The sequence below is a fragment of the Pseudochaenichthys georgianus genome, chromosome 15 (genome assembly GCF_902827115.2).
Source record: "Pseudochaenichthys georgianus chromosome 15, fPseGeo1.2, whole genome shotgun sequence".
Taxonomy (NCBI): Eukaryota; Metazoa; Chordata; class Actinopteri; order Perciformes; family Channichthyidae; genus Pseudochaenichthys; species Pseudochaenichthys georgianus.
The window spans coordinates 20,281,302-20,306,433 of record NC_047517.1 but is presented as its reverse complement, the minus strand read 5'-3'; the positions used below and the strand labels follow the sequence as shown (position 1 = coordinate 20,306,433).

The 25,132-nt window shown below is 40.4% G+C and overlaps 1 protein-coding gene across 1 annotated transcript in view; it reads left to right on the top strand.

The window, feature by feature from the left end:
• The window catches only part of LOC117459590 (neurexin-1a-like), a 303,237-nt gene that overhangs the window by 168,262 nt on the left and 109,843 nt on the right, over window positions 1-25,132 (top strand). The window contains exons 13-17 of the mRNA XM_034100510.1: window positions 1,293-1,415; window positions 1,926-2,307; window positions 3,569-3,759; window positions 4,429-4,602; window positions 8,310-8,429. Of these exons, the coding sequence (XP_033956401.1) occupies window positions 1,293-1,415; window positions 1,926-2,307; window positions 3,569-3,759; window positions 4,429-4,602; window positions 8,310-8,429 (990 nt within the window). The remainder of the gene's footprint in view (window positions 1-1,292; window positions 1,416-1,925; window positions 2,308-3,568; window positions 3,760-4,428; window positions 4,603-8,309; window positions 8,430-25,132) is intronic.

Here is a 25,132-nt window from a genome sequence, read left to right as displayed (position 1 = left end):
GCAGGGTAATGAAGATAGCTCCCATCTGAAATACTCCCTGCTGTGGGCAAGGTATGCAGAGCCTTGGGATTTTAAATCGGTCACAGTGGTCCGTCCTTATTGGCCGGTTTGGTTATGTGTGCCCATCAAGGGAACATCAGAGATACACTGCAATTCCAAGATGCTCCGAGACGGAGGGAGGCTACATGAAATAATGATGTGTTGCCCCAATTGGACCAATGTTGGGTTTCTAAATGCAGGAGTGTATCTTCGGAGATTGTGTTAGTTGCAGCTGATGAGATCATTTATCTGTGATTCTAAATCTGATTAACTCTCCTTGAGGATTTGGCACCTTGATCCTGTTTGACATCTCTATTACTGCCCTCTAGCAGTGACACACTTAATGCAAAATGTATGTTTGCAGGAGTCAATGAAGGACTCAGAGGTTTATATTATTATTATTATGTATATTATATAGTTAAATGGGATGATTTATGGATTCAACATGTGCCTTAGACTTTGTGCAGTTTTGGTGACTGACGATATTGGCTACCTCCTACCAACTGCTTATTCCAAAACACCCATTTATTTTTCAAAGGGTGCTGATAAAAATCACATTCGGTATTTCCTGTTTTCTGCATTAGCGGATTTCCAGGGACAATGGCCTGTCTCTTTTGCTTAATGGGTTATTTCACCACCAAGGACATTGCTCCCATTATGCAAGTATTTATTTCCTTATCTCTATTTCATGTCATGCGCTGGGCATGAGAGGAATCAAATACTGGGTTGCTCTGTCGCAGGTAAACAAGATGGAGAGTGATGCTCAATTGTTTAGTGCCTTTCTCCGTAGTAGCCTTTTGGTAGTTAGATACTGCCCCCTAGTGGCATCAAAGGAAGGAAGAGATATCATAAGAAATCTGAGACCAGCTATGATGAAAATACTCAGTATCCGCTGTTTCATTAGAAAATATATATTTACAGAAAACAGTTAGTGTGGATATTGTTAATAATAATAATATGACATCCTTATTATGGCCTCCCTCCTCTTAGTTTGAGGAAAATGTTGTTCAGGGACAATTCAGAAATGTGATGCCCTATCTAATGGTGCGACCAGTACAGCAAATGCAAGTCAGAATGTATTCTATGGACCATTAACTATGTTTACCTTAATGTTTTTTTGTTTCTGTCAAACAACTTAACTTATACTCTCTGCCTCTCTTTCGGCGCCCCCTTTTCTGTCTCTCAGCCTGTCTGTAATGTATATGATTTGTGTGCATGAATATCTGTTAACCACTGTTTGGACTGTCCCGCAGGCAAAGGCCCAGAGACTATTTTTGCGGGTCAGAATGTGAACGATAATGAGTGGCACACAGTGCGTGTGTTCAGGAGGGGCAAGAGTTTGAAACTGACCGTAGATGATCTGCAGCCTGTGGAAGGTACTTCTCCCTCTTCTCCTTTCACAGAATAATTATTCTTTAAACCTAAATCAACGCATACCATTTGTTTTGCTCTCAGATTCTAGGTAAGACATATGCTCTAGTAATGTATTAACTACACATACTGTGTTTTGTAGAGTGCCTTTTTTTAGTTTTTCTTCATTATTGATGCTCCCTTATCCACTTTGGACAAAATATGCATTTTTGTTGCCGTTTATTCACAAGACGATTCTCATACCATATCCTCTAAGATAATTAGGTTAAATAATCATCTAAAATAGGCTACACAGTTTGATAATAACTCTCAACAGGCTCATTTTACAGCCGAATTATGTAGATTCACTGTCTGTAGGGGCCTTGTTTGCCTTTATTAGAAATGTTATAAATGCCATACACAATGTTCTGTTCTGTATTGTACTTGTCTGCAAAAAAGCGTTTCACAAAAGTTTTGTTGTCAAATATCCCCAATAACACCCTCCTTCCCTCCCTTCCTTCGTCTGCTGATCAAAGGTCAAATGGCAGGGGACCACACCCAGCTGGAGTTCCACAACATTGAGACGGGCATTGTGACAGAGAAGCGCTTCATGTCCATGGTGCCGTCCAACTTCATTGGCCACCTCCAGAGCCTCTCCTTTAACGGCATGGCCTACATAGACCTCTGTAAAAACGGTGACATTGATTACTGTGAGCTCAACGCCATGATTGGCTTCAAGAACATCATCGCCGACCCCGTGACCTTCAAGTCGCGCTCCAGCTATGTGACCCTCACCACTCTGCAGGCCTACTACTCCATGCACCTTTTCTTTCAGTTCAAAACCACCTCCTCCGACGGCCTCGTCCTGTTTAACAGCGGCGACGGAAACGACTTCATCGTGGTGGAGCTGGTCAAAGGGTGAGTGGAGGCAAAAACTCAAACCGACTGTTCTCCCATGGATTTCAAGTAGATCTAGTCAGATACGACAAGATGTACTTTGTTGATCCCAATTTGGGAAATGTTTGCGTTGCAGCAGCATTAAAGACAAGGCATTGAACATAAGTAGAAATTAAAAGTGTAGAAACAATTCTAAAATGTAAACATCTCAAAAAATAATTAAAACCGCATTAGTCACATTCACTTTAAGATGTTTTATTCCTTTTTTCTATGCGTTTAATTTTGGAGTAATTACAGGAGTCATTGGGGTTGTGGCAACCTGTTGTCAGATTTATGTTTCTAGGGGGATTCATAATTGAGGTTTGTTTTTGCGTGGGTGCCTTGCTTGTTTTAGTTTCAGATCAGGTAGCTGCACAGTAACTACACGGCTCTTCTCTTTGAACACTTACCTGAACCTGGTTTAGACATCAGCAAAGACTGTCACATGAGTTTCATTTGAGTGTAGCAAGTTGTTTTCATTATGTAAGACTTTCCATAAGAATTTGCTGTAACTTTAATGATGAAGCTCTTCATACTTTATGACAGTTTCCAAACAGACTATAAGTCTTGACAGCTTTTATGCCATCACCAATTATTTTCTTATCATCTCTATTCCAGAGTATTTACTTAAAGAGTTGACGGCTATTACTGTTCTTTTAAATCAAGAAGGCAAAAACAAATACCCAACATAAAAGGGAATCGACTTCACAAGGGCACATTTCTTATTGCTGAAATGCAGCTATAGAATTACCCTCTTTTAAGTAATGACTGGAGTTAAGGCATTATTCAATGTGCTAAACATTAAAGGCATACATTCTAATTAAAATGGGCTCGCACATCATCATTTGCCTCTACACCAAAGTATTTAAGACCAATTTGTTCGGCACAGCCCACAACCTTTTGTTAATTCTCCAACCTGACAATTATTTAGAAGCTTCTCAGACAGCTGCACTTTCTGATACTCTCATATCTGCACAACTGAACTCACAGGCACACAGCACCAGCAACAACAAACTCTCTCTTGCTCCAGTCTTAGTTTCTTCATGCACTTTTCAGTTCACATGTCTTGTTATATTCTTATGCATTTTGTCTGTTAAGTGTGTAAAAATTCTGAAAATAAACTGGATTCCTACACATTTATTTATATTTTGGGATTCTGGAAACAGCCTTTTCCATAAGTTATCATGTCTCACGTTCCTGTCCATGGTTGCATCGACTCACGCTGTTAAATATCTGTTTCCAGTTACTTGCACTATGTGTCTGACCTGGGAAATGGAGCCCACTTGATCAAAGGCAACTCCAACAAGCCCCTCAACGACAACCACTGGCACAATGTCATCATCTCCAGGGACACCAACAACCTCCACATGGTCAAGATTGATACCAAGATCACCACGCAGACAACCTCAGGAGCCAAAAATCTGGACCTGAAGGGTGTGTAGGAATAGAGAATTTAAATACATTTATATTGTAGATTTCATTACATTGGGGCAGCAGTGGCCTAGAGTCGAGAGGAGCATATTTGGGACTGAAAAGTTGCACCAGCAGGATAAAGCCTGCAGGGGTGGAGGGAAAGACTCGGCCCTCACTCATTACCAACACCCACTCAGGTACTCCATCTGTTCAGCACCAGCACTAATGGTGTGCATGTGGAGCAGCAAGTTCATACAAAAGAGCATTCGGGCTCAGCAGACCAACATTTTATAAAAGTTATCTGAAAGAATGAATAAGATAACAACTTTTCTCACTGGAAGGATAAAGGCATAATTAGTGTGCTGCCTCGAAGAATGTTGTTTGTTGACCTTGTACAAAGCAGATGACAAATGTAAACACAAATATATAATTGATATTGCATCGTTGCACAATTAAATCGTATTTGACAAATGTATAATTATTTATAAGCAACGTGGTAATCAACCTCTTGCACTGTTTCATATGGATTATACTTTCAAACTACCTTAATTAATTAAAGCACAAATGTTATCTTTAGGTCTTTAGTTGGGAAATCCATTCAACAAAGAGTGGTTATTTTTACATTAAAAAGAGAGCTTGGTACCATGTTTTGTTTCCACTAGGGGTCAGTATTGTCCTATTTCTGCACAGGTAACCTTTATATTGGCGGGGTGGCTAAGGAGATGTACAAGGAGCTGCCCAAACTGGTGCACGCCAAGGAGGGTTTCCAAGGCTGTCTGGCGTCGGTGGATCTGAACGGGCGGCTCCCGGACCTGATGTCAGACGCTCTGGACTGCGTGGGTCAGATAGAGAGAGGATGTGAAGGTGAGTCTCTCGACCGAGTGAAGCAACTATTTGGTGCTTTCAAACTTTGTATGTGGAGTTTACTACATGTTCTAGCTTGAATCAGGTTCAAATTGTATTGATCAGTGCCTAAAAAAAGGAGAGATATTCCATGTAATGATCCTCTTTCCCCTCGTTATCTCAAAACTATCATGCAGTGCTTCAATGCTTCTAAGCGCTCTCATTCTCATACTTTTCCGACACACATGCACTGCAAAGCACACCCACAATGCCAACCTGTGGAACATAGTTTAACATCCATAAAGTGTGTTAGTATTCTGTTAGAATGCATCAAGCTCTGACACTCCTCCAGGCTATCATTTCTGTTTCACTTAGCCATAATCTGATTATTCTCTCTGCCATATTTGTACCGCCAGTGTTATTTCCCATTTGATCCCCATTCTGTTTTGCTCTATGCATGCTCGCTGGATCTGAGAGTTTGCCAGAAGCAATCCTTTTGAATTATGTATGAAGCCTCTGTTGCATGCATGAATATCATTTGTCCAGTCTAATGTGTGCACCACATCCAGAGACACTATTTGATTTATTTTTCAACTTCACTCACTTAGTTCAATTTCACAATTCATCCACTCTATTGAGTAGGCTTCTTCTGATCTTTTCATGTTCCCACATTACAAATGTAATCAAATGTTGCGCCCTGTCAAACGTGCTGTTATGGTTTCGTGCCACACAGTATCAATGGTCCCTCTCAATGGAAAATGGCTTCTATGATAACGCATTTATTGAATTGCATTAAACCAGTCAGAAGGTTGCATATGTTTGCTGATAGTTTATGACTACAGCAGAGAAATCTCAAAATATTCACGAGAGGAAATATGCAGTTTCTATTACTGTAAATCTACTAAGCATCACAGACAAAACATATACTCCCCATATTAATGACCTAACCTAATTGCATGCCTTTTTGTATGTTGCCATTTTGAGAACTGCTATTACAGCATGGCTTAATCCGGCCTGCATTATACAATACATTTCCCCCTCTGGCTCTTTGTGAGGACAGCCATCGGCCTCATTCCTCGCTCTGTCTCTCCTGCTCCAACAGTCTGTGTTCCTGTTACTCCGTCTCTGATGTCTGCTTGACTAACAGCTGGTATACTTTGCCTTTTCCTTTCCTATTATTTTGCTGACAAAAGTTGCATTGATGAAAGCTGACTTGCAAGGTAGATAGCTTTCTCTGTTTGATACGGAGTCTGATGTCGTTCCTCCCCTTTGCATCTGCAATACCTCTGCTGCCCCCCTCTCCTCCTCCTCCTCCTCCTCCTCCTCCTCCTCCTCCTCCTCCTCCTCCTCCTCCTCCTCCTCCTCCTCCTCCTCCTCCTCCTCATAGTCTCTCCCTCCACACTTTCCTCTCCCTGAACAAGATATCTGCCTAAATCGTATTCACCCACCAAATGAAATGGGCTTCTGTCCCATAAGAATACAAGTGTCGTTACCTTCTTGTATCAAAGTCCAGGCCTCATGTTTTGAGTCACACTCACATATTTTATGTTGACTTTATTATTTAGTTTTTCTTTTGTTTACATACTATACATATAGAATATACTTTTGTATGACTATAGTCTTACTAACAATGTTTTGCCTGCATGATTTTCCTACTTAATTTCACGTTTTTCATGAAATTAATCATTGTTATTGCTAAGCCCCATGTTTACCAATGCCATATTACTGTTATAATTTCTGGCAATCTAACCACGTTTTAAGTAAAAAGTATATTAAGCTACATACTTTAGACTTTAAAGATTTAACAGTTTAAAGTCTGCTGCAGAACTAATGACAATAGCCATCAATTAGCCCAACAAATAGATGAATTCTGATCTCTTATATTCACTAGACATATTTACAAATAACATAACAATAGTGCAATTACACATCGGTTGCTTCAAAGACTCCCAAATACTATGTCCAATTACATATGTGACACATTAGGCACATTATTATATGGAAATGTTTTTTTATACTATAATAATGATAATAAACTATATTTGTACAATGTTTTACAAAGTGCCTTACAAAAGATATAACCAAACGACGCAATAGTCAAAGACGTAATAAAGAAGGGAAACGGATATACAACACTCCATAAACAAAGATGCACATCAAGACTTTACACAACGTACAAGTGCATAGGGAGTGATTCACAGCCTGTTTATAAAAGTATGATTTTAAAAGGGATTTAAAAATGAGATTTTATGTCATTAAACAATGGTAAGCTTGCAAATCACACGTTGAAAATCTAGTTGGAGGCACCATAAATAGAGATGTATTCCAATACATCAGAATAATTTGTTATCATGAACTTAACCGTTGTTTCTTGTTGCCAAAAGGACACTGTGTACAGTATGTAACTGTTTGCGTTTTTCAGCCTTGAGTGGGCTACAGCAAACACTTCAACTATTAAGCAGTTACCATGGCTACGCTGATTCCAAAAGCAGAGTATGGAAGAGGAGATATTGAATTCCATGTCTGTAACATTTTTAAAATAAAACAGCTGAGCACCCAGAGTCAATAGATACACAGCCTCTCATAATTGAAATGAGTACTACAAAAAGACGTGATCCACATGGCTGTATAGGTGATTGCCTAATGTGTCATTATTCATGTTATATGATTATTACATCAATTACATACTTAAATATTGAGATTAGGAATGATAATATTACTTAACAAATAGAGGGGGGGTGGAGGTGAGTTCATCCCTAAAAAAACGAATTCATTCCAAAATAAAAATATTTTACAAATCTATACTGTATATAAAAACATTTTAGAATACCAAAATACATTCATACTAACCCGTGCCATTCCAATCCATTGTCTCCATTAACTGAACTGTCTCAGCTTCATCGTCACACAAACGGACGCCACAGTCTTTACAGCTGTGTACTCACTGCGCTCTGGTCCAGACTGAAAAAAGAATTGAATGACCAATACGCAGGTGTAATGATGGATATAATAAGATTCACAAGCACGGAGATTAAACACATTGACTGCAAACACATCTGAAACAATATATTGCAACATTCTAAGTACTTGGATAGTTCCGGCACATACTGGTTACGTACTGTGTGTCATTGTCGTTTGACCTCATTTACAGCCGGTAATAACGTGCGCTCTCTGATTGCTCTAAGCATCTGCATAGGTGGTCAGGGAGGCGTGACACTTTTGGAGAAAGGAGGATGAACTGGATCACAGTGTGGACTGTAGACTCATGTTAAACAGTGGTGTAACCATATTGGAGCTACATCAGATCTAGACACAGTTTCAATGAACACTGATGTGTCTTAAAAATGCAAAATCAGGGATTTAAATAAGATAACATAAGGGAATTCATTTAAATACATACATAATACATGTCAAATCAAATATGGATATCACAAAGGACAGGTTTTTGTACATGTGGGTTGTTTTTATTGTGTCTGTCTACTGATTGGCAGGCAGTTGGCTACACTCTGGAAAATGTGTAGCAGGTTTACAAAACATGGCAAAAAAAAACACATTTTGGCATAACATATGTATGTTTGTTCTGTGTATGCTTCTATTTGCAGAAGCCTATTGTCTGTTACTGTATGTTATGCGTGACATTTCATTTCACTGCAGAGCCGATCTGCACACTGTGCGGCTGGTTATTCTAAAAGTCTGCTCACCAAGCTGCTATTTGTCTTCATATTCAGGGCCCAGCACTACGTGCCAGGAGGACTCGTGTGCCAACCAGGGAGTGTGTCTGCAGCAGTGGGAGGGCTTCAGCTGTGACTGCAGCATGACAACATTCGGAGGGCCGCTGTGTAATGATGGTAGGAAACCACTTCCTGGTCTCTTAATAGTTTTTGCTTATTTTTTGTTTTTCAAATGAGTCTGACAAGAACTAGAAAGCATAACTTGATATATGCTTTGTGTTGCCCTTACATTGTATGAGATGACAGGCCTTGTCATTTCATTAAAATCCAAACAGATCACACATAATACCATGCATCATAGGACTCTCAAAGCATTAGATGCCTCCTTCATTCCATCTGCTAAGCTAATTAAACCTCAGTCCCAGACCTTTAAAGGTGGGTGTTCTCTTTAACAGCAGGTCCATTTGTATCCGATGCTTTCACACAGCTTTTGTGTTCCAGCTCATTATTGTGTCCTCTCTGTGAGCTATATTTGTGTCCTCACAAAGCACATTTGTGCTTTGACAACTCTCAAATTGAACTAAGTAAAGGCCGGAACTGTGCTTATTTTTCTGTATCTTTGTTTTGAATTAGAAATCGGCTTTACTGATATTGTTGGGAGGCACTTGTTCAGTGAAAGCTCATTAAGGTTTGAGAGATGTACCACTAGAGGGAGCAACACACTTTGTGTTCTGCTAAATAAAACGCCCACAACTAGTCAATCAAGCAAACCAAAAACATTACATGAACCAAACATGCACTGCTTATTTATTCCACTTTGACCACACTGCATGTTGTTTAACATTGATCCCAATTAAAACCTTAAACACACCATACAGGTTTAGACTTTGAGCCCCATGATGCAATTTAAAAGTGCAGTGATATGAATCTCTCTTAAATACAGTGAAATCGGCCTTTTGTTTAAAGAAGTCTGTGCTCATTAATGTTGAGCGTTGGAGGAAACTAGGATAATGTCTGCCCCTCCTCCCGAAAATGGGCTACTTCCTTATGCAAAACATGCACAGGGGATTGTGTTTCGTCATTATTTTCTTCTGCAGCGGTTCACACAGTAGGGGTGAATGGGCAAAGTGCTGAACTGCATTAAGGAGAAAAGAACAGAGTGTGCACTCTGGAGATGACACAAAAAAGCAGAGGAGAGAGCACCATAAATGTTAATGCATTCTACTGTATGTCTCTTCGACCAGCTTGATAAGACTCCTTTGTTATCAACAGAAAGAGTTAATGGATTCCCGTGCAGCTTCACACACACTGTATCTGCTGCCTATGATAACACTAAAAGGCTTCTTGTGTCCATGATATGTGAGTGCGGGTTAGGGCTGCACGATTTTGGGAAAAGATCTAATTGCGATTTTTCTGACAAATATTGCGATTGCGATTCGAATTGCGATATTTATTTTTAAGCGACCCAACGGAAGTTTATTGTAAAATGCGGCCATAACTCCGGCTAGGAAGGTCGTATCAACATACTCCTGTCTCTAGCACCCCCGCAGCCCGAGCTACGAGTGAAAGAACTAAACTTACATGAAACTTCCGTTGGGTTGCTTTAAAGTCAAGCTTCAGTTAAAGATTCACCCTTTTAGATGTAGAACATGTGATGGAGCATTACTAACCTGACTCAGATTGTTTGTTTCACCAAACTATCTAGGAAAGCTCCATTGGAAGCCACTTGGAAAGGGCAGACGCTTTCAAAAGCACTTGGCAGGTGACTGGATTAATCTGTCTATCACCTTCTATCATGGGCCACTTCTGATTGATTAACAATGGCTGGTACATGTGGAGCACAGCACTTCTGATTGGTGTGGATGACTGACACACAAGAAAAAAAGGAAAAATTGCAGGCTTTGCGATTTGATAATCGCATCATCTCGAATCGCGATTTCGATTTAAAATCGATTAATCGTTCAGCCTTAGTGCGGGTGTAGCTTGTCCTGATCCTAGCCCTGCTCTGCTCGTTTTACTCTGCCTTTCATTCCTCAGACCATGTTTAGAAGAACAGCAGTAGAGATGTGCAGAAGGTGTTAAGGGATATTTAAATGTCGAACTCCTCGTGAACCTTCCTTGTGCGCTAAAAGGGAGAAGACATGCAGCTTTTTTTCTCCTTTCTTCCTGTCATACATATTCATCCTGAGCAGGCCTATACATCTCATTTACAGCACTGGGAGCAGAGTGGCTCACAAGACATGTACGCACATATTATATAATACTAAAAGAGCTCTACCTGCTGCGTCTAGTTGTAGTAGCTCTTTATTCCTACTGACCTGACAAAACAATGGGACCGATCAATGTGCAGGCCCTGAGAATAGAATATATGTAACCACAACACTTTCCAGGAATTCTCTTTCACAACAGAAACAACTGAACTAGTCCTCACAATAATAATGCAAGCCATCCTCCCTCTGCCAAGGAAGCTCTATGAGCAGGACAAATGAAGCTGGAGATGGTTGGGTTTTATCTGCGTTGACGGATTGTCATGGGGATAGAGGAAAAGGGGATGCGTCAAAAGGAACGAGAGAAGCGTCTCTGAGGAAAATATCACTCTTTAACAGATATATTTGCATAAGCTGAAATCCAGGCAATTTACGACAGAGCAATGGGTCTCTGAGAAAGCAGCCTACATGGGGAGCTCGCTGCATTTCCACATATTTCTCTAGTGGGTAGTCTCACCAGGAGAACAACTCAATTGCTTAGCCCCCTGGCCCCATAACATTCTCAGCCGGGATGCATTGTGCAGCTGTCAGTCACAAATCGTAAGGGAACTGTGAGGGAATATGTCTGTCTTTACTCCTAGATATTTAAGCTTATTGTCTGTTGACGTTAATAACGAACCCTGACTCTGTTATCTCCTTTAAAGAATGTGCTGCTGCACTCATTCTCAGTTTTATGACCGGTCAACTCTCGGTCACAGAGCCTAAGAGTCAGGCAAGTGATTCAGTGTCTCCAGGTGTTGGGGATATCTCCAGTGTGCCCAGCTGTTGATTAACTCTCTGTAAACTAGTTAAAAGGTCTATCGAGAGAGAGGCTGGGCAGAATTGATGTGGCAACCCACCGTGCAGTCAGAACCTCTGGCTGCTGTGACTTGTGATGTGAATTTCTCCGTCCGATACTTGTAATAAACACCAGTGTTTGACATCAAAGCTCCAACTCTCCTTGTGTCTCTCGGAGTCCTGACTCTCTATTGCTGCAGAAGTTTCCCTTACAGAACTAATATTATGTCTGAATCTACAGTACCATTTTATCGTTAAGCTCATTCAAAAAGTAAATATTTTTCAGCAGAATACTGTGTATTGATACGTGTGTGCAGTTGTACTGGAACGTTCCCCTTTTCTTTACTAGTTATAATTGTAAGGGAAACTTCTGCAGCAATGGAGAGTCAGGACTCAGAGAGACACAAGGAGAGTTGGAGCTTTGATGTCAAACAATGTTTATTGCAAGGATACGGCCGGAGAATCCATATCACAAGTTACAGCAGCAAAAGGTTCTGACTGCACGGGTGGGTTGTCATGTCAATTCTGTCCAGCCTATCTGTCGATAGACCTTTTAACTAGTTTACAGAGAGTTAATGAGCATATTCGGGGAGAGACTAAACAGCTGGGTACCCTGAATCATTTGTGTCTGACCCTTACTGGCCTCGAAGACAGTGTCCCCACAGCGGTAAAACTCCCTATCAGGCCATACAACTTGACACTAAGTGCTGGAGCACAGGCTTAAAGCTGGCGTCACGAACAGGATGTGTTATTAATGTCAACAGGCAATAAGGTTAAATATCTTAGGAGTAAGGAATTATTATTCTTTGACACTTAGGAATAAGGAAGAACAATAATCACTTTATAATCCATTGTAGTTCACTCAATTAAAAAAGAAAAAAAAAGAGCCACTATGTGACTGTGACCTGCAATTCAAAAGATTCACAACATTGTTTGAATTTGTTGCTACAGTTTTTATTATTATGTTGATCGACTTATCTGTTTTAAAAATGAAATCAAAGATGCATACAGTAGCAACTCTATAGCCTTTTGTCAATGATTCTTAGCTGCTATGATCATCTTTTGGCGAATATATTTTTTTCTTTTGAAGTTGTGAAAATACAATTTGTACCGTATAATGTTTAGCCGTACTTAGAGGGATGGGGTATCAGTGACTTGGAAGCATTTTTAAAACCAGTGAATTAAAGAAAAGTGTTTTGGAAAATGGCCAGTCCTTCAAATCACTTCTCTATAAGTTATGGCCAAACACACACAAGGCTTTCTGACTGTTTTGTCCTATGGGGGATACCGACAAGCGTACACAAGTGAAGAAGACATCAGTGAGAACATGAAGTGACACCTTTTTCTCTTCCAATTAACACATCTTAAGTGCCCGTATTGGAAGAGTATCTTTAGTCTAATGACGTCATCTCGTTAGTTGCCAATACGCTTACCCTATATAAGTGTCTTTACATCTCCCCTGTTTTTTGGAGCACACACTCTGCAATAGTTTTCTTTTCTTTTAGTAATGTAGCCTTCCCTGGCTGTGCTGTGAATGTGTTATTATAACAAATATTCACCTGTTCAGAACAGCGCTGCACCTTTCAGTTCAGAATGATTGGCGGTATGATGAAATAGATATAAAAACAATCTTCAAAATGTCTTTTCATCATCTCCAAAACACTTCATCCAAGTGATGTGCCAATACCTTTTTTGAATTAACTGTGATGAGGTTTGAATGACACTTTGTCTTAAGAGTTATATTTTTAGAACCAATTATTCCCTACAGTATATAAAACTAGAGTAGGAATAGAAATAGAAGCCAAGCCGGCCAAGATCAATCTCTCTCAGAACAGACATGTGAGATGAACTATGATGGTGTAACGCATGCATTTGGTCTCATCACTACAAGCTGGTTTTGATGCCAGTTGGAACCAAATGGCATGTGGGTTAGGGGATCAGAAAGGAGACAGAGGCGGCATGTTTCTGTGTGTGATCAGGTCATCAGTAGTACGGTGCAAGCGCATGCCCGTGCCTGTAATCTTCCAAAGACAGGACACTACCAGTCTTCTTCTCAGCTTAGAGATAACCTGATATTGCCATATTGGATTTTCTCCTCTCTGAAAGTCCACTGGGCTTTAAAAAAGTGTTTTCTAGTTTTCAGTCCGAATCTGGCTTGGCGTGTGTGCGTGTTTGTGGGACAAAAACGCAAGTCTAGACCACCTGAGGGAGTTAGCCTGCAGTGGTCAAGCATCTGATTGTAATGTACAGAGACAAAGAGAATGGTGTTTGCTGTTGAGCTAAAGTGGGTCATGGAGATGCTTCAGGAAGGGGTCTGCCTGGCCTTCATGCGATTTTCGTCTCGCCTGATTTCTCCTCCGCTCAATTTTATAGCCAGAGCTATTAGTGCCATGTCAATGTTGTATCAACAAAGGGGGTTTTGTGGGTCTTGTCTCCATTGTCTCTGACCGAGGGGCAAAGAGCAGCCCCTCTCACTTTATTTCTAATGTGTCTGAGGCAATGCTCATTATTGTGTCCCTGTACCCTGAGAATAGTCGGTCTGAGCCTAAGGCTATGTGATCTGCATTAGACGTGGGTCTGATCTTTCTTAAGCACATACAGACGAAAGTTTGGACCCTATTTCTGTCATGTTGTCCCTCATGTTGTCCCTCTTCATCCACTCTAAAGATGGCTACACTAACAAAGAGAAGCTCACACACTGACTCGTTTGTTGCATCAGTCCACATAAGACAGATTTCAAAGAACTACTTTAAAAAGACTAGAAACTCAGAATCTTAGTGATCTTAGAAAGTTATGGATTGGAGTGGAGTGGTGGATTTGACCGATAACTATTGTATTCGTCGCAACCGATAATACTAGGTTTCTGTAATATCAACATTATTTATTTCCAAATTATTGCAGAATATCCTCTACAATTTACACAGGCAATGTTAACCCAGTTTAGCCATTTGTAAATCTTCAGGCATGTTCCTCGAGTTTTCTTGTCATAAAATAGGTCACATGTGTTTCGGTACAGTGGTGACGGTCTTCCAGATTTACCAGGCAGATAAGCACACACACAAGAGCACACACATAAAGGCAGGCAGGAAGTACAGCAGACAGTTTTTACCCATCTCTTCAGTGGTAGCATGCAAGGAATTAGACCACTTAGTTCACTTTCGATCAATACAAGCGGACACTCAGTCCAGTTGTGAGGCCAAGGGGATACGAGGCACTGGAGTAAACATGCTGTCACATGGAAGTAATGCTCTTTGCCATGGATGTGTGACCCCCTTTTTTAATGCAGCTCAGCGAAACAAATCTATTGGTCTCAAAAAATATTTGGGTTGCCGTGTGTATTGAAAGCTTGGCCTAGCTTTGAACAGCCATTGCGCCCCGAGATATGAGAGAAGCATTCTTAAGTGCTTCTGTGTATTCACTTCAGTAGCCATTACCCCAAAATGTGCATACACACTTACACGGATTGTAGCACGTTCCGTGTTTAACTGATCTGTTGTAAGGCAGCTGAAAGGTTTTCCAAATGTACAATGAAATACTGACTCCAATAATTAACATTTACTTTATTATTCTTCGTACAAAATATACTGCATAATAATACATACATGATATTTATATAGCGCTTTTCCCAGTGGTGAAAGACGCTTTACAAGAATATACAAGGACATAAAAGAGGAGCAATATTTAAAAAAAAGAATGCACTATAAGAGTTATGCTCATATAACTGATCCTATAAGGATACATCTGGTGATACCCTATATTATGTTTACTATCCCAAATCCCACGAGAAGACCACAACCAACAATTAATTCATCATACTAATGCGATCTGTGGTCCCTTTATATATCTTATTACTCTGCGCCATAGTTCTCATCTGTCGTCCCAAAGCACATCAGTGAGTCATTTTGTTGCACTTGGTTCCATATTTCTTTATTACCACGAGTCAATCCCACACACACAATGCTGTCCAAAACCCCAAATGTGTATTAATCACCGTGACATTACATATTTCATTACATTACATAGTCTTCAACAAATGCTGGTTTGTTTACTGTTTGAATAATGTTTGTCCAGCTGTGTATGGAATACCCTTTCAAAGAAATATAGGACTACATATGTGTTGTATAGGAAAACTGTTTAAAATCAGCCATTTATTTTAAACTTAGTGTCTTTCCTACGTCTGGATCCTCTTGTGTAGATGCACTAATGTGTCAGTGTATAATGATCTAGAGCAGTGTTTCTCAAACTTTTTCATTCCAAGGACCACTTAACCAATAAAAAAACACTCGCGGACCACCTAACTCCACAAATATCCAAAAACACATAGTTTTTTTACAAATCGCCTGAAAATGGTACAAACAAGCGGCAACATGTGTGATGAAGGTGTTCTGGGCTATATCATGCAATCGAAAGTGAAACTTAAGCTCGCTCCATTGCGGAGATATTCCCGTGAGAGTGCAGAACACTTAAATGTATTTATTTATTTCAAATGTGAAATGTTACCAATATACTCATGGACCACTAGGGGGCGCTCACGGACATCCAGTGGTCCGCGGACCACACTTTGAGAAGCGCTGATCTAGAGCAGTGGTTCTCAACTGGTCACGCCTTGGGACCCACTTTTTCCTTTGTCAATCAATCGCGATCCGAAATTTTGAACCACTCAAATCTATTCAACAAATCGTGCTCTAATGCTTTTCAGCATACATTATTAAAGTGAAGTACAGTGCATATATCCCTTATATCCCTTCACAGAACTGAAGAATGCTTTAAAAAAGGTTTAATGAGATGATGGAATCAAAGCTGAACTGTATAACATAAAAAGGCCCACATGCTGAAAACCCAACCCCAGCAACCCAATCTCCTGGGGGAGAATCCCCCCAGGAGATTTTTAGAAATACTAACATATAAACTACGCATTCTGGTACAGATGAAATAAATAAATCTATTATTACCCGACATATCAATAATATCGTATGCTATTGTTTGTTTTTCACTTAGATCTGACAGCTGAACTTGCTGCTTCTCACAGAGAGAAGAGTAAAGAGGAGATAGTTTGTGTGAATTACTTTCAATTGTGGATAAGGGTAGATAGCTCCCATTGTTCTGTGACCTGCCAATCATCAAACCGGGGGTCATATTTCATTATGTGTTCATTTTATCTGAAGTTGTACCCATGGATGTATAAAGAGTAGTTCTACCTCAAAGTTATTCTCCGTGGGGATTCCGGCAACAATCTTGATTCTGATTGGCCAGAAGACTCAAAAAAACATCAGCAAAGATGTTTTATTGAGAAGATGATCACTACGTGACAGAAGTTTTCAAAACCGTTTATGGTCTCCGGTACTTCCAGTCCAAGGCCTACTGCATGCACAGCGTTAGAAAATCGGGGCATTCAAAATAAAAGTTAGACTTTTTTCTCAAAATGTTTTTATTTTCTTCACTCACACATCTGCGACCCACTCGAAATGGGTCCGCGACCCACTTTTGGGTCCCAAGGCCTGACCAGTTGAGAACCACTGATCTAGAGTGTGTATATGGATCTGTCCTCCTTTCACAAAAACCCAATAGATGGTTGTTTTGTTAGAGATAGGTCCTTAGTTGGATTGTTTTGTGTTTTTTATCATGCCTGAGCTATTGAATAAGGCTTTATCATTACATCCTCTTGATGTTCCTCTTTACTTTCACTTAATCCTCACCTCCAACCCAATATAAGTGGTCACTGTCAGGCCTAATTATTTTTCAATCATTTCCTCCTACTGATTAAGTGTCTGAATTTAAATGGGTTTTTTGTGCCAGGAAGCAGTGGCCATATTGGCATGGAAACTAGGTCTCCTTCCGTCCCACAGTGGATAACATAACATGAATGCAACTCGGCCCATGCAGTGTATATCAGCATGAATCTAACTACATACACACATCTTGCCTTTGCTAAAAGGAGGGGAAGCAACTATTTTAAATAACTATAGGCCAATCTCTAAATTATCAGTTCTGGCGAAGGTGCTCGAACGCCTAGTGAGTGAACAAGTAAAGGAATTTTTATGTAAAAATGATATCCTGTCTAAACATCAGTCAGGCTTCAGAAAGAAACACAGCACCATCACTGCGACAATGAAAGTGGTGAATGACATTATGAGTATTTTAGATAATAAGCAGAGTTGTGCAGCTCTGTTTATTGACCTTTCCAAAGCGTTTGATACCGTCGATCATCGCATTTTGAAGCAGAGGCTACTCAGTATTGGCATATCCAGCCATGCAGTGGGTTGGTTTGTGAACTACCTCTCTGAAAGGTCCCAATCGTGTTCACTTTGATGAGCTCACTTCTGAGTGGTTGAACATTGCTAATGGTGTTCCCCAAGGTTCTGTTTTAGGTCCACTTTTATTCTCCATATATATATCAACAGTTTAGGTGAAAATGTGGATGAAGCTACTTTACATTTTTATGCAGATGATACCGTGATGTATTGTGCAGGTCCCTCATTTAAGGAGGCTGTTGTTAAATTACAGGCTGTTTTTAACATTATTCAGACTCAGCTCTCTGAGCTTAAGCTTCTTTTAAATGTTGAGAAAATCAAGGTAATGCTTTTTTCAAAAGCAAAAAAGACTCCAGAGCCTGCTTTGGATATTGTTACTATGCAAGGACAAGTACTAGAAGTGGTTACCTGTTATAAATACCTAGGTATACACAGTATGGCTTGATGATTGTCTTACTTTTAAACTTCAGGTCATTCATCTGCTTAAAAAGCTGAGGGTTAGACTAGGTTTCTTTTTCAGAAACAAGTCCTGTTTCTCGCTTGAGGCCAGGAAAAGGCTAGTCACTGTGACCTTTTTGATCTATATAAATGCACCTGCCCATTGCCTGGAAAAGTTAGATGCCGCCTATCACAGTGCAATGAGATTTGTTACTAACTGTAAAGCACTTACTCATTACTGTACCCTGTATGCCAAGGCAAGTTTGCCTTCACTAACTGTACGGAGGCTCAGTCATTGGTACATGTTTATCTATAAAGCCATGTTGGGTAAACTACCAACTTATATATGCTCTTTGATCTCACAGAGAGTGGCAAGCTATTGCCTGAGATCCCAGGATGTGTTTTTATTACATGTGCCAAGTGCTAGGACTGTTTTAGGTACTAAAGCTTGTATGTGTGCTGCTCCTCTAGCTTGGAACACTATGCAATTTTGAAACTGAGCATTTTGGTTCCCTTGCATAATTTTAAAGCTCGGATAGATGAAATGTTATTAGATATCTGTCATTGTGAATAGGCTGCTAATGTATACCCCTGTAATTATGTTGTATTGATGTCCTTTTTGTTTTCTGTTGTTTTTGTGTGTAACCAATGTGCTGCAGGTCTCCCTTGAAAAAGAGATCGTTGATCTCAATGGGATTTTCACCTGGTGAAATAAAGGCTACAAACAATTATACAGTATGACAGTTAATTTGACTGATGGTGAAACATAGAACCTAGCTGTGAGGAAGCCTGACTCTTATTATGGGATGTAGCTTCATGCTGACACAGTTTCACTCATATGGAGGAGTGACCTGCAACTCAGATTGCTTCATTAGACCATGCTGCTGTTCATATGGCAGGGCTGCCAACCTTCACGCATTGAGCGTGAGAGTCACGCAATTAACCCATATCTCACGCACTCACGCCACACATGCCTTTCCTCACGCTAAGTTTTCGTCCGAAATAAATATATATAAATAAAGTGAAGGAACAGCAAACCGAGCGTTCTACGAAATGAGAGTCCTCTGGCTTAGTTCAGTAAAGTTGGAACGATATTGGGAAATTGGGTTATTCAGACACAAATTACGTCTCCTAAGTACCGTGGTAAGGTTGACAACGAACTACAATCACATTTTGATCAAAAAAAGGCAATACGCGCCGTCCTCCGAGCTGGAGGACACATTACATTGGTCTCTATCCGCAGCCGGAGAACAAACGAGTGCTCAGGGACCGTCTGCAAAGTGCAAAAGAGAATACAATAATATTCAATCACTAGTATACAGTATATTACTACCAAACTCACTACATACATCAATAGTCTCCTGGTGGTCATACTACAGTAGAGAGTTTTGAATAATATGCTTTTGAATAATTTTGGGGAATATTAATAATGTAAAATCTTCAATAAATATGCCATCATCTTCAATAACTTTACTATTATACGGGGTGTTTCTCAATCGCGAGTACGCTTGCTTGGTAGCACATGTCTTCCGAGCATCTTGCTTCAGAAGCGAGGCAAGAATACTTCCTGGCATTCGGAAAACAAAGAGTGGAACAGGCTAGCAAGTGTGCAGGTGTGCATCATATGAGAGGCTCCGCCTTACATTTTCTGCCACAGATTTGGGGAAATTGGTCCGTGCGCAAAGCATTGTGGGGATTTTAAGAGCGCGGAGTCTACACATGTGCAGGCTCGAAATTTCTCCAAACGAAGTACGCCGGGCTCGGTAGAACTCCAAGTATGCTAGAAATAGTGGCTCTGGAGCAGCTTTACTCGCGATTGAGAAACACCCAAGGTATATTTCTACCAAACTCACTATTTGCATTGTTGTTGTTAGCATCTGGTTAGCTAGAGGTGAGGTCCCCCCCCCCCATAAAATATCACTTTACCTCAGCTTACGGTACGTCCACACGGCGGCGTGCGTTGAAGCTTGCCGGCGGGCATGTCTGAAGCTCGACCAACAACCAATCACATGAATCTCCCGCCCCGGACACACAAGCACGCGGTTTGATTGGCTAGAGCTTCTACTGGCATACGGTTCGATTGGCTGACGCTTCCGTCAAAGCTTTAAAAGTAGAACATTGCTCTACTTTTGAAGCGAGCAAAGCGAAGCGACGGAACCACAATGCAGTTCGGCAAAGTGTAACGTCACCCCATTCAAAGTGAATGGGCAGAAGCGTTGAAGCTTCAACGTACGCCGCCGTGTGGACGGGCCGGGGAAACCCTAGTTTGTACATTTTCAATACATTTGTAACACTGTACACATGAACGTTTCTTTTTTCGGTTCACCAAAATAAAAATCTCACTCCAAGCTGAACTCAAAGGTTGGCAGCCCTGCATTTGGTGAGACAGATATATGGTGTAATCTCACACATTCAAACTAGGTTGGGGAAATACTTTCTTGTTACAAGAGTTTTGGAAAATGATGTTTGTGTCGACGAACAGTATGGAGTCGGATCATAGCGGAGTTGCTTTCCGCACATTGAGGTGTCTTTATTGCAGGCTCTGCTGTAATCAGAAACTAATCTGAACTCATTGTAGTGCAGTGGTGAGAACCTAATCTTTGAGGTGTTTTTTATTAATTGGTAGCCCAGAGGGGCATGTTGACAGGAAATAAGAAGCTGTTGTTTCTCCACAACACAATACTAATTAAAGTGTTGACTAGAAGACAGAGTATCTGCTCAACTTCCCTGCTGGGTGATACACTGACACTGTGAATATTCCCCTTGGGCTATTGCACATGACAATGGGGGAACTGTGGCAAGAATCTAAAATATCCTCGCCAACAACCTGATTGCCTGCTTGTACTTAACTATCTGAAAACTTTTGATTGCTTCTGTTGACATTCTGTGAATGAATTTACAGTCAGAGTTCATTTAATTGAAGAGAACATTTGATTTTCAGTTCAGCAAATCGCAAATTGAGATGCTGATGGACATCGTAATCAATACACTCAGTAGTGAACAAAACATTTGTTTTCCCAAATGACAAGAATGCAACAAATAATGGATTTGTACTTAGTGAGTAAGACATTATATATAAGCATATCTATAACTCATTGTATCTGCGAGTACAGAGCGAAGAATATATGAAGGTCTGCGACCACAGAGTCAGTCAAACAGGACTCTACTGCTCCAACACACTAATGCTCTTTTTCTTACTTACTGCCACCATTGTTTTGTTTTTTTTAATTGATAGAATTTATTCCAAAACTAAAATAGTAAAGTGTTCTCAATACTACTTGTTCTATACTATACATCAGTTCGAGAGATATACAATTATAAAATGAGTGTCTGCAGCAGCAGCAGAATCACAGCACAGAGAGTCAGATTTCACTCATTACAGGACGAGAGTGAGGAAACTTCATGGACACGAAGAGGGTAAACTAATTGATGTCAAAGCCCATTTAGGATTCAAATCTAATGCTTTTAGGGAACTAAATAATGTTAACGAGGTAATCTGAAAACCTTTAGTTTGAATCTGATCACACCATTCTGCACTGGGAGAGAACATCATGTTGTTTTCTTGTTGTTATGAGTGTGTGAAAAACCCCAAAGTTTCAAATTTAGAGGAGTCTTGGAAAAGTAATCAGACATTCTGGATACATGACATTTTTCTACCCTTAAACACATTTAAATCTATTTTGTGTTCCTTTGTAATAACACTTCTGATGTGACACACCACTGGTTGCACTATGCCTGCAGTAAAGCAAAAGAAGCATCCAGATAAACCTTTAAAATGCTGTCACAAAACTAATGAAAGAGCCTCTGTTTCAAGAGGGTCTGGTTAGCTGGTCTCCGTAGCAAACAAACAACTGTTTAGTATTCCTGAGCATAGCTGTGTGCTCCAAATGATATGAACAATATGCACAAAGGGCTTAGACAATACAGACTCTCCTCTCTGTCTCCATCATGGGAAGGTCAGAAGAACTTATCCATCTGAATTGTCCTTGAACAAGTTCTAAAGTTGCAATACGGAAATATTTCTTGTGTGGCACTAAATAAGCTATCTTATCTTTAGACAGCTAGGAGGAGAGCACACAGTCAGTCACAGCCTTAGCCCTGTCCTACCTGACTGATGTAGAGAGGAAACCTGCTTAACAGGCTTGAAAGACATTTTAAAGAGGAGATGTTTGTGTGTGCAGTAGGGGGCCACTACAAGAAGGAATCAAGACTTCATTGTGTTTCCTAATGTAATGTTTGCAGACAAGCTGCCTTACTCATTCTGCATGTGACACACTTTTCACAAATCTGTGTTGCGTGCTTTGCCGTAGGCCGCTGGCCATTCACATACCAAGCCTTAACATGAGTGGATGTACAGACCTTGTATGGGTCAGCGCTGCAGCTTCCTGCTTCTCTTCCCACTGGGTTTCTTTTAGCATCTATTCAGTGTACTCACTGTGAATAATGCAAGCATGTCTTTTCCCTACAAGTTTTCTTTTCCCCAGTAAAGTATTTGAACTATATAAGTTAAGTCTTTCATTTATTAATGTTGGCAGCTATGTGAGATTCAATAGACAAGACAATAGACACCTGCACTTTTCTGTAAAGCAGCACCATTCATTCTTCTTTTGGCCAACTTGGCATTTTTCCAATTTGTATACATGTTTCCACTATTTATTTGCGCCACAGTGCTCCCAACATGCAGCAGACATTGTTTCAGCTGCTGCTCTGAACCTCTCCTCACTCCCACATGTCACAATGTGGTCAGAAGCATCTGCCACTCCAGCTTTCATTCCTTCACAGGGCCAGAACAATTTGCCGTGCTCAGTTTTATCACCGCAGCAAAATACCTCTCTTCAGTCTTCAGCAGCATGCATTTTGAACAGAACAGCTGTGCGTGTGTGTGCAGGTTCAGTGAAGTAAAGCTTCATTCATGATGTCATTAAGGTGTAATAGAGTGCACATTTAATGAAAGCACTGGACAGGAAAAGCTGCAGCAGTATTGCCCATTGATTACGCTTTATGTATGAATGTGCTTTTATTATACAACACCATTTTGTAAGATTCTCAGTTTTTTAAAACAGCTTTTTGTCTATTCTAAACCAGATCAGAATGAGCGTACTGTAGTATGCCCCTTCAAAGAAAGTCTATTCTTTTTCCAAAAGACATGAATATAATTTGAAAATAGAAAAGAAGCTTAGAAAAAAGCACTGAAGCTGTTGTTCGTAAATACATTGACAATCAGAAAGAGAAACGTTTTCCCCCTTAACTCTTTGTTGTCCCAGTTAGCGCGGCAGAGTTGTTCATTAACAAAGACGCTGCGGGTTGCAGGAAGACACACTCTGTCCTTGACCTGTTCAGGACGAAGCGCTGTAAGAAGGGAACTGATCTGCTTTGAACCGATTTCAGGAAAGACGGAGAGACAGACACAGCGCCCGATGGCCCGCTGCATCTTGCTGTCAGAGGAGATAGAGAGAAAGCCTCCGGAAAGCTGCCGACCTGTGACCCCTATCTCTCCCCCTGACAGTTAGGATTTAGTTTATGCATTCGCAGACACATCACACACCCACTCACTGACACACAGAAGTACGTACGCATGCCTGTACGTACGCACACACACACACACACACCCACACACACACACACACACGCACGCACACACACATCCACACCCTTTACTGCACTTAGGTTCAAGGATTCTTGAATGTTATTTTTTCAGTCTGCACTTGATCTTAATGTGGATTTAAATGGATTTATGGAAATGAATTACACTATTGTGTTTTCGTTTATGCATTAGGAGAAAAACAAAAAACTGTGGATGTGCAATAAAGAAAATCCATCTTTTTATCTTTCATATACTGTATGTAGTTTGTGCCTGCTCTATACATGGTAATGGAAATAATGTAAACACCAGTAAACGGTATCATTTGACAAAAACCATGTCACGGTACTTTGAATATGTACAGAGCAAATGATGTTGAATAGTTATACTGTAGGTACATATTGGTACCTAACTCAATATATGCCATATAAACACAAAAGTCCAATATCTAAAAAATACTGCATTATGTAAATATTAAAATCAAACCAAATAACTCACTACATTAATAGTTTCAAAAGAGTGTTTTTTTATTAACTTAACAGCTCCGGTAAATGAATTATGATGTCGAAGTCATTTGCGGCACAATTAGAGCAAGAATGAATGAGAATGGATGTTGAGCTTTTGTTTCTTTGTTTAGCTTGAAGTGAGAATGAAGTCATTTCAATATGCCACCATGCATAGCCATTTGCAGATTTCATTTTACAACACTAATTTTGAATTATTTCATAAGTGGGCTGTTTTAACAGCTGGAGTGGCATTATTAATGCAGTCTTCACAGCGTGCATAATGAACAGCATGTGCAGCACACATGCCTATGCAGTGCATAAGGGCTGCTGCGTCTTACATAAACAAAGTACCTTGTTTTTCTTCGCTTACAATGTATGCTCTATTTCTTTAATATGATCATCACTGACTGTGTGACAGCAGCACATGCATGAGAGAGAGATATTCATAGAAAGCGCTAATCACTAAACGACGAGGGTATTCATGACTCTAATGATAATGTACACCCTGAGCTTCAGGGCATGGGAGCCAGTCAGACATGCTGAGGTGCAGATTAATTGGAGTCCGGCAAGTCGATGCCTTTTTGACCTGCGATGGTCTGAGTTGACTTCCATCACTCTCACCGATACAGTAGAGTGCTGTGACAGACAGGCGCCCTGATGTATCCCTCGCCAACACAAACAGCATGACACCATGGCCTGCCCTCCGTGCTGAAATACTGTAGAGCGTGTGTGTTCTATTGAGTGTTGACTCCCTGTATGTGTCTGTTCCACTCATGTCACATCTGGGGATGACTAAGACAGCACTGTTTCTATTTCTGTACACTTGCACACATTAACATCAGTGCACTGTGAGCTCCTCTGTCTCTCTCCGTGGAAATTATGAAACATATTTGGATGACTAATGAAACGTTTGACATTCGCAGAAAACTCCCTGTTGTATGAAGAGCACAGGTCTTACATTGTATGTCAACGAACGACAAGCAGCATTAGCGTTGAGTACCTACAGCGTTGTGACAAAAGGAGGACACTCAATGTAATGTAGCCTTAACAGCTGCTTGCT